At 41.4% G+C, this 11,430-nt stretch overlaps 1 protein-coding gene across 1 annotated transcript in view; it reads right to left on the bottom strand.

The window, feature by feature from the left end:
- FAM91A1 (family with sequence similarity 91 member A1) overlaps window positions 1-4,422 on the bottom strand; it is a 44,909-nt gene extending 40,487 nt beyond the window's left edge. Inside the window, exon 1 of the mRNA XM_011291452.4 lies at window positions 4,090-4,422. Coding sequence (XP_011289754.1) covers window positions 4,090-4,161 — 72 coding nt within the window. The 5' untranslated portion in view covers window positions 4,162-4,422. The remainder of the gene's footprint in view (window positions 1-4,089) is intronic.
- Window positions 4,423-11,430: the final 7,008 nt, after the last annotated feature.

Below are 11,430 nucleotides of genomic sequence, written 5' to 3'. Positions count from 1 at the left end.
CACTGTGCTTTAGTGTTTTAAGCTCAAAGATAGATTCTCATGAAAGCAAAGCATAAGTGTGTCTGATTACAGTCAACATTATATTCAATGTGCGACCATAAACTTAATTTAATATATGACTGCTATCCCCCTTCTAATTACTGGGTATGATCTTCCCAACACGCTGTAAAATAAAATTAGACATCACAGGAGACTAATGGCAAAAAGATCAGAAGATTCAGTTATTATACTTCCTACTCACAGGTTTGAAAGCTGAGGTAAATGTCCACACACACACACACACACACACACACACACACACACACACACACGCACACACACGCGCTTTCACCAAAGGCCATCTTACAAGACAGATAAAACTCATATTTAAATAAACCAGCACCTAACTAGACCCACTGGTGGGATGTATTTTAAGAAAAAGGTGATGTGAGAAAACTAACATCTCTCTTCCTTCATCTAAATTAATTAGTTTATCACAGGCTAAACCGTGACTCATTTTACTGCCTGAATATATGTGCTTAAATTGTTTCATTCTTCTTTAAAGTTACAAGTGGTTAGTAACAAAGTTTATTATGGAGAAACCGCTCCACATCCTCCACCCAGCACCAAAGCCAGGATCAGTAATTAAGACATTGAGGGGAGTTAAACACTGGGCTTGCTGTGAAATTTGTCAAGGGTCTCCTCCAGCTTCGCTGCCACATAAGTCTCCTTCTCAAGGAACACAAAACACACACACAGAGCACCACTTTGCTAGAATCTCAGCAACCTCAACATGAGGTTTTGCGCTTCTGTTTTAAAATAAATCTCTTCATTTATCATGACTTACAAGCATTTTCTCCCTTTCTAACTTCATCCCTGGTAACTCGAGAACAAAGAGTGTAATCACGTCGCTCAAAATGGAAGGGTCTGTTATTTCTAAGCTAGTTAGAGAATACAGTGTTTAAATGCCTAAGCCTCTGTGCCAGGCATTCAAAGTAATGACTGGTCCTGATCAATCAATACATATGTGTACCCACAGATATCTAAAAACTACATTAAAAGTTGATTTTATTCTTCACTACCCATATACATAAAATATAATTGCTTTGTTCACAAAGATTCTTTGGCTTCCCTCCCACTCCTACCCCAAATTTCCCACCATTCGCATACTAAAACACTGTTACCACTACAGGAGGCAAACTAAAAGAAAGGTCATTTTACTCTGAGATGCGCTGACCCTGCAGAAATACTGACCAGATCTGACAAATGAAGCTGAGCTGCATATAATGGGAACTATAACAGATGAAAGAGTGACACAGGTACTGGTTATAAAATACCCACTGTGCACCAGATTGTGCTAAAAGCATAAGGAATTTTTTTCTACGGACTTTTCTCCTACAAACCCCAATCACACACACACCCACCCAAAAATACACCAAATCTTTAACTGACCTTTCTCACATGACACAGAACCTCATCATAAGACTTCCCTTAAAACACCTATAAATTGTTTTTGAATCATGAATACAAAATACTGATAAACTACAGAAATATCCTGAAATAATGGCCTTATCTATAACTTTTTAATGTACTTTTTAAGTTTTTGTATAGCCATATCACATAAAAACATTTCATCCCACCCATATAAAAACTAATGGCTTTACACACATTTTTTAAAAATCTGAAATCACCTTCTGGGTTGACATACCTTTTTTAAAAAAAATCTGAAATCACCTTCCCCCAGTTTTCAGAAGTGGGAAATGAGTCATTTCCAAATTAAACTCATCAAAGCTTACTGGAAATGCTATCAAACTACTTAGTATTATAATGGCAAAAAACAAATTCTTTCCATACAAGGACTACTTCCCACTTTGAAAGTGACTGAGCTTTAGCTCCTTGAAAAGAAATCTCAGACTGATACCATCACTCATTCACTCCAAAAATGTTTACTAAAAGCCAACCACATGATAGGTGCTCAAAATGCAAAAGCAAAAAACAAGTAATGTATGCAGCAAATGCAACACAGTGGGGTCAGTGCTGTGGGTGAGAAACACAGCGCTGTGGAGGATCAACTGCTCCACATGTAGAAAGTCAGGGAAACCTCCCTGGAGAGTTCTGACATTCAAGAAGCTACAAGTAATCTCTAGGAGGAGACAGGTAGCGCAGGACTGAGTTGGCATTTAGAAATCTCGCTCCGGTGTAATGTGAGGAATGAATGGGAGAGAGTCCCATCCTGCGGACAAGAGACCAAGTAGAAAGGTGATGTAGTAATCAAAGGCCGAGCTTGACCTAGGCCAACAGTGGCATGGCTACATGAAGTCCAAGGAAGCAACTTGTACAGATGGGTTTTCCAACACCTTCTATAAGCGGAAGCTCCTTCTAAGCTAAAATGGCTACTCTTTTTTAAGTGATCTTACCAAAACTAATTTTAATTTAATGTCACATCTGTACCTAATTATAACTGATCTGTGATTATTTTTAATAGTCATGACTAAGTATTAGATATGCTTTTGCCAATACGAATTTAGATCAATTATTCATGCTGAACATAATCGAATCATCCATCTTTCTTCCATTATGCTACATTTATTTCTGTGAAAAGAAAGAGTAGAGAAAAGATGGAAACAAAGAAAAAGATTGTTGGTTCCTCCAGTTGTCTTTGGATACACCACAAAACCCTAAAGAACAAAAGTACCAAAGCCCTCATTCAAGCTTAACAAGAGAAATTTACTCAAGTTTAGAGCTTTGTTCTTTCAAGTCAAGATAAATGCCACATGGGCAGCCACTGACAACCAAGAATGCCTTCTCTGTCTCTCTACCTTCTAGTTTTTTTGGGGTATCTCACAGTGAAAGCACTTTCCCTGCCACATGACGCATCACCAGAACCTTAAACTATTCATTTCTTAGAACTGAGCCCCCAAGCCGAGGGAAAAAGCAAATAATCCTTATACCATCACCACCACCACCCGAAACTCCGATTATAACTCCCCAGCACCAATGGAAACCAGAATTTCACCCTCAACCAAGTGGAAAGGGAGGAAACCTGAAGGTCAATCTATGGTCTGTGGTCTGAGAAACAGCGCTTTATAGGCAGCATGTATCACTACCTTCCTAAGATTCAACACCACCTGCTGTATTAGGCTCTTGTTCGTTTATTTGTTTACTGTCTTTCTTTGCTAAAATGTAAGATCCATGAAAACAGGGTCTCCGTCTTGTTGACTGGTGCAAATTAACCACCAGCACCTACAAGAAGGCACAGTGTGCAGGTGTTCAATTACTATCTGTTGAGCACTGAACAGAAATGACACTCAAGCAGTTGAGAATTAACCCTCAGAAGAAAACCTCCCGTCAGTCTCCTGTTGCAACATCTCGAATAAACCTATCTTGCCTAGAGGATAAAGTCCCACAAAACCAAGTACAAAAGCCCCTTCAAAATCTGGCCCTGCCTGCTTTTCCAGACTCATCTGCTACAACCTCCACGCACTCACAAAATCCCACCTCCAAACACCAATATACCCACAACTCCACCTCCCGTGATACTGAGTTGCTAGCTACTCTCAGAACACGCTCTTTCACTCGTGCGAGCCTCGTAAAACAACTTTCCCACTTCCCGGAAAATCTTATTTCCTCTTATCTCTCATTCGTCCTCTAAGGCCCAATTTCAATGCCTCCACCACACAGCCTCCAGACACTCCCTGGACAATTTCTTACTCCCTCCTCTGTGTGCCCACATATACTATAATACAAGTACGTATGAGCTATCATTCTGTAATGTATTTATTTATTTAACGTTCGTCTATTCCCCACCATCCTAAAGTTCTGGAGGTCAAGAACCGTATTAAGCAGATTTCGCAAGCGCCTAGCCCAGTGCCTAGTTTAAAGGAGGCTGCGGGCAAAGGTGCCAGGCGAGTCCATCCCTTTTAGCAACGGCCCCATCCTGCCCCTGTGGCCCCAGAGGCGTCCCTCCCTAACCCTTGACCTGCAGGTCGATTTCCCCGAGACCGTGGCGGGGGAAGGGCGGGATTCGGCCTCGAGGAGCAGCGCCGGCCCCGCGGGCACGGCAAGCAGGTGACGGCAGGGCGGGGCCCAGGTCCCAGGTTCCGGCCGTACCTGCCTCACGTTGGCCGGCAACTTGCTCCAGGGGTAGTTGTGCCGGATGTGAAACTCCACGTCTATATTCATGATGCCGGGAGCCCGGGCCGGCAACGGCGACCGCAGCTGGAACGACACCTCCCGCCTGCCCGCCCTCGGCCTGTCGGGGAGCCCGCGGGAGGCCTCGCGCCTCACACTGCGGAGAGCCGGGGCTGCCCCATGGCCAGGGCTCCCGACAGCTCCGCGCTGCCGGGCCACGGGGCACAGGAGCAGCGGTGACCCGCGCCAGGAGCGCCTCTGCAGCTCCAAGTTTCTTCCTAGTTTCGGCCCGCCGGAAATGGCTTTGGACTTGCGTCACTTCCGCCCACTGGCGCGAGGCCGGAGGGGCGGGGCGCCGAGAGGCCTCCTGCCCCGCCCCCTGCCCTCTGTGGGGCGGGGCAAGAAGGTGGTAGGGAAAAAGTAAGGGGTAACCGCCCCCTACCCACGTGCTTGGCTCAGGCTGTCAGTCTCCGGATGAATTGAGATACATTCCTGGGTCTGCATTGCCATCGGATGTCTTAATTTCCCCAGTGTGTGAACCCCGGTAGCTCCCGTTTCAGGCACAGGGGTAAGCTGTCTGAGAATGATGGGCTTGGGGAGGGAGTCATGGCTGGCTTCAAATAATGAAAGAGCGGTGAGCTCCTCCCCACCCCATTGCCAGCCCTGAGGAATCTCTTCAATCAATGAATGGTGTTGGGAAAACTGGACAGCCGCATGCAAAAGAATGAAACTGGACCACTAGTTTACATCATACACAAAAACAGATTCAACGTTGATTAAAGACTGCTAGACGCGAAACCATAAGACATGGGCAGTAAGGTTTTTGACATCAGTCTTAGCAGTATTTTTTTTTGGACCAGTCTCTTCAGGCAAGGGCAGGAGAAGCTAAAATAAACTAATGGGATTACATCAAACTAAAAGCTTCTGCACAGCAAAGGAAACCATCAACAAAACTAAAAGGCAGCCTACTGAATGGGAGGAGATATTTGCAAATCATACATCCGATAAAGGGTTAATGTCCAAAATATATAAAGAACTTATACAACTTTGTATTTCTTTAAAAATCTGATTAAAAAATGGGCAGAGGACTTGAATAGACGTTTTTCCAAAGAAGACATACACATGGCCAACAGGCACATGAAAAAAGGCCCGGTACCACTAATCATCAGGGAAATGCAAATCAAAACCACAATGAGATATCAATGCACATCTATCCGATTGGCTTTTATCAAAAAGACAATAACAAGTGTTAGTGAGGATGTCGAGGAAAAGGAGCCCTAGCTTGTGGGAATGTAAATTGTTGCGGCCACAGTGGAAAACAATATGGAGGTTCCTCAAAGAATTAAAAACGGAACTACCGTGCAATCCAGCAATTTTGGGGTATTTATCTGAAGAAAATAACAGCACTAATTCAAAGAGATACATACATCCCAATGTTCACTGCAGCATTATTTACAACAGCCCACATATGGAATATTACTCAGCCATAAAAAGAAGGAAATCTTACCATTTGTGACAACATGGATGGAGTTAGAGGGTACTATAATTACCTAATAATAAGTTAGAGAAAGACAAATGCCATATGATTTCACTTGTATGCGAAATCTAAAAACAAAACAAATGAACAAATAAGACAAAACAGAATCAGACTCATAGGTCCAGGTAACTGTTGGTTACCAGAAGGAGGAAGTTGGTGGGGGCAGGCAAATTAGATGAAGGAGATTAAGAGTTAGAAACTTACAGTCAGAAAATAAGTAAATCAGGGATATAATGTACAGCATATGGAATACTGTCAACAATGTCGTAATAACTTTGTATTGTGACAATGGTAACTAGATTTATTATCATTTTGTAATGTATAAAAATATTGAATCACTATGTTGTAGCCCTGAAACTCATAAGCTATTGTATGTCAATTATGCTTCAATAGAAAACATTTAATCTAATTACAATTGCATTAAAACTTCTTAACTTTCTATTCTTACAGCCCACAACCATTGTTAGAAACATGCAAAATAAAGAGAGAGAGAGAGAGAGAGAGAGAGAGAGAGAGAATTACCTATTCTTAAATTACCTATTCTTAAAATGTCCAGATTTCTTCATGTGCACATTATTGGGAACTCCTCATGGGTACGACAAGTAATGCTAAACATAAATCCCCATATTCTTTAATTATGAAAATTAAATTATAACATAGCACATGTAATCAATATATTTAAATGCTATAAAGTTTAGTTAAGTCTTCTGAGAAATTTGATCTCTTGCAATCAGTGGGAAAATATTTTAAGAAAGCAAGAGTTCAGAAATACAACATTTATTTTGAAACAAACCCAGATCTCTTCCCTATTTTAAAATACAAATGTGAAAAATCCCACAGCATCAGACCCCCTTCTCCCACCAGTCAGTGAAGCTGAGGACAGGTAATCTGGCTCAGAGGGAACATGGACTCTCCCATGGACCACACTCCTGACTCTTTCCTACCACCTCTGTCATGGAGACTATCAGTTGTGAAAATATCCCACTTGCACTGTATTTATTTTGGAGTGGAGAAATATTTCTGTATTATTATGTGTTGAAAGTTGCAAAGACAAGAAAAACACTGAAAGACTCAGCTGTCCATCCTCTCTTGCATTTTACACTTTAGAAACATGAAGACGTTTGCCATTGCCTAAATATGCCAAATACGATAACCCCTCTCTTGTGTGCTTCCCCCTACTTTACTTACATTGAAAACTTCTCATCCTGACACTGTGAACAGAGTACTAAAGAATCAAGAAGCAAGCTTGGAGAAGCAGGAAGGGGCAAGAAAAATGTGGGACCATTTTTCTCTACGTTAGGGAGTTTCTAGGATTTTCCTCTGCAAATGTTGGACAGCAACTGAGAGTTACAAGTCTGTTTTAGAGAGAGGCAGAGTCATAGAGCCTGTGAACGATTTATATTCTATATTTATCTATAATATCGGAAATGACACATTTCTGCCATCTGAAGTCAGTCTGCGTTTAGAACATGTCTGGTGTGGAAATGAACATTCCACACAATTAAAACGCTGAACTATTGTAATAGTTAAAGTGCCCACTAGGGGCTGATCTCACACAACATTTCTATACCTAAAACCTGCAAATTCTTCACTTCCTTTTTTATTGACTTTTACCCAAACCAATCTCTCAGGCCTGAAAGTCCTTTAAGTTTTTCATTTACTGGAGCTTTTCTCCCATATCTGATAGCACCAAATGTTGTCAGCTCTTCCTTGGAAATTGATGCAGTGAGGACTGTGGGGCAGTGGTCCAGCTGAGGTTTGCACAATCTCAAGGGCACCCCTGAGCCTCAAGTTTTCTGCTTCTTGGTAGGCCAGCGAGACAAGAAAATCCATCAGCTACAAAGCATGGTTTGTCCTTAATTGAAAGTATATTTTCATGGTATCCATGATGAGGAGTAAAATTACATTTTGAGTGAATAGGATTTGTGAATTCTACCATTGGTATTAAATTATTTATTTATTTATTTATTTATTTATTTATTTATCATCTATCTATTTTTTTTAATAGTTTTTTTTTCCCAACATTTATTTATTTTTGGGACAGAGACAGAGCATGAATGGGGGAGGGGCAGAGAGAGAGGGAGACACAGAATCGGAAACAGGCTCCAGGCTCTGAGCCATCAGCCCAGAGCCTGACGCGGGGCTTGAACTCACGGACCACGAGATCGTGACCTGGCTGAAGTCAGACGCTTAACCGACTGCGCCACCCAGGCACCCCTCATCTATCTATTTTTGAGAGAAAGCACAAGCGCTTGTAAGCTTGGGGAGGAGGGGGGGCGGTCAGAGAAAGAGGGAGAGAGAGAATCCCAAGCAGGCTCCACGCTGTCAGTGCAGAGCCCAATGCAGGCACAGACTCACAAACTGTGAGATCATGAGCCGAAATCAAGAGTCTGAGGCTTAACTGACTGAGCCACCCAGATGCCCCTCAACTGTATCTTTTTAAAAAGGTGGCACTCGCTGGAAAAATAAAGAGGTCAAAGGGAGGAAGTTATGAAAACCTATGAAAGTGAGAAGCCATCTGGAGAGCTCTTCTCATTTTTTGTCCCCTTTACTTCATCAAATAAGTTCATTTACGTATGTGGGTAAGATACGGAATGAAAGTTTTTAATGCCAGATTTTGTGTTTTTTCAATGAAGGGAAGGGAGTAGTCTTAGGAGCATGAGAATGACCTGAGAAGTGTTTAAAATGACCAATGTCCGGGCCTCACACCAGATCAATCCTATCAGAATTCCTCAGTTGGAGCCCAAATGATTCAACGTACAGCAAAGGTTGGTAGCCACTTATCAGGGCTTTTCGGGCTTCGGGTAATCAATAAGCAATTTGTTGAATTTATAAAATGAAGAGATGAACAAAGATGACATCTAACGCGCATTCTAACTCTACAACACAATAATTCCATGACCAGCCAAAATAATTTACTTTGCATATGCAAAAAAATTCTCCCAGTCTGCCCCAGGCTTTTTTGTAAACAAATACACACAAGCATCTGTTCCACATTCATATAGACTAAGGACATAATTTCTCTTGATAATGTTGGGAGAGCCCTGAGAGAAATAAAGAATTACACACTCTTGGACTAATGGAACTTATCTGAGTTTGTGTTACACCTGGGTCCATCTCAGATAGTTTTAGTTTATTTGGGTGTATTGTCACAGTGGCTTAGAACTTGGCTGAAATGAAGTATTTTTTGTTTCCTTTTACATTATGTCATCCAAATTTTATACCTTTAGCAACACGTAATCTCTTGACTGTCTAACAAGAAATAAGAGTTTATGTACTGGTGTAAACTGTGATCAGGGATTAAATTCACATATAGCGGAACTGCTTCATGACCCCTATTAGTGAGATTTGAGTGAGAGATAGATACCTTCTTGGGTACATCTACAACTGATCCCAGAACAATGTAAATCATCTATTTCTTGGCCCAGGTCTTTGTAAACATTTGTTCTCTCACTTTGCAGAAATGTGGAATTCTCTTTCTTTTAGAATTTGTGAAGATATAGTTAAATGTGGTTAGTGACATGTCTTCTTAGACTTGGTATAGATTTAATGCATAGTGATTTTCTTTTTCTTTCTTTCTCTCTCTTTTTTTTTAATAGGAAGCCAACTGAACCATGTACCCAGTAAAAGGTAAAAGGTAGGCCCAAGAAAGCAAACGTCAGGGAAAAAAATCAATTAAAAGGCCAACATCATCCATTTGCCTTTGAGAAGATAAGGATTACTACAAAGAAAGGGAAAGAGAGAGTCAAGGTTCACCATTGGAAATAAAAAGTAGGATTTTGGAGTGAGCAAGACAGTAGTAGTCTTGGAAGCTAGGCTTGGTTGAGAAAGGTTTTTTAAATTATTTGAGTTCCCACTGGCATAGCTTGAGGAAAAACAGAAGGGGAAGATGAAATCTTCAAGGTAGAGTATTTCCGGAATAGTCACCCCACCCCCTCCCCCTCCCACCCCAGGGAGATGACTGGACTTCAACAGAAAGAGGTTGATTTAAGAGCATCTTAATTAGTAGATTTAAGGCCCCACTCCCCACCCCTAACACTACCCAGTGGGGTGAGGATGTGAAGATAATAAAATCCATCTTCAAAAATAAAACAGCTACATTTTCGTTGTCTGTCAAGTCACATGTGAACATTTTCACCTCCCAAACACCTGCCAGCTTTAATCTGAGCCGTGATTTCCTTTCTGCACATGGAGGATAAGAAGGAGCAAGGCTGAGCTGGAGGGACTGTCCCTCACTATCTGCCTTCCAAGATAGTATCAGTAGCCACATATTAGGATCCCAGGTAGTAAACAACAGCAGGGTTTGTCAAGAGGGGAAGCATGGCAGGTTCCATGGGCCACCGAGAAAGTGGGATGGCTAAGAAGGCCCAAACTGTGACTTTACCAAGGGCCTGTATCTAAGGGAACTATAAGAGTCCTTTGAGGGATTAAGTTCCTGTGGCAGACAGGTTGTCTAGGCAGACAACCCTGACCGGGGCTAAAAGAGTATAGAGGGCAAGATTGCTTCATGGATTCGATCAACGAAATTAACATGAAAGACTGCAATTAATTCCCGAGTGTGAAAGAAACACAGAGCAAACAACAATTGGGACTAAAGAAAATCCCAGAGGAAAATCTCTGACTCTGTACATCAGGGAGAAAGATGGGAAGATTCTCCGCCTGGATCTCACCACCCTCCTGATTCTTGCAGCCCAACAACAGAAATAGAGTTAGTAATTGATTTTTGTCCCACTGCCAAATATTGATTTCCGATTCTGGAGAAATATTAATTTAACAAAAGGATACATTCTTTCAAGAAAAATTTGCCAAGTGCTTTCTAGGTGCGAAGAACTATGGTAACTATTTGGGAATAGAGATGAATAAAGCATGATCCTCTCCCGTAAGTGATTTACAGTTTTATAAGGTTGAGAATCCAGGTTCTTAATTTGGTGAAACCAAAGTAGAATACAATGATGAGTATAAGACAATAAAGGGTCTAGTGGAAGAAAGTGGCTCTTCTGATTAAGGATTCTGGAGGCAATCACAGAGGAGGTAGTGTTTTTGCCTGAAGAGATCCTAAGGGATTGGAGGGGAAGGTGTTTGGGCTGGCAAGAAATGGAAGATGCCATGGAGGCCAGAACACGCTAAAATAAAAAGGATTGAGTGATGCTCTTGTTAGACCCTGGTGACCAGAAAACCTCACTTGAGGTAAGAGCTGTCTTTCTTTAGCTCTTCAATGTTTTATGCTATATTAATATATCACGATCGTAATATTGATCTTTCTATTGAAAATACTAATAAACAAAAAAAACCACAAAAACTCAATAAATAAATAAGTAAAATACTAATAAATAAATGGACCTAGTTTATAATCTGTCCTATTTTTACAGAGAACCCCCCCCCAAAGAATTTCTAACACCAGTCAAAGAAAGAAATGTGTAAAGAGATTGAGATCACTTGTAGTTTCCTGCCAAGGATAATGCCACTGGATTCTAGAAAAATAAGAAGCTGGCTGTTCATTTTGTAAGTAAAACACATAGGTTTATCACATACGGCATTAAAAGGATGATAACTGGTACAAGCTGGTACTGCATATTTCTGATATGAGAAGGTAGACACACCTGCAAATAGCAAATAATGACATGATATCGTGCAACAACACCCAGGAGAACATACCAGAACTGCTTAGTCACCTCATTTCATCCTATAGGTATTATCTCCTCACTGGGATACTTCAGAATTCTCAAGACCAGAAGTTCTCAACCAGGGGGCAATTTTTGCCCCCAGGGAAGATCTGGCAATTT

This window comes from Felis catus, chromosome F2 (assembly GCF_018350175.1).
Source record: "Felis catus isolate Fca126 chromosome F2, F.catus_Fca126_mat1.0, whole genome shotgun sequence".
NCBI lineage: Eukaryota > Metazoa > Chordata > Mammalia > Carnivora > Felidae > Felis > Felis catus.
This window is presented reverse-complemented; position numbering and strand designations above follow the sequence as displayed.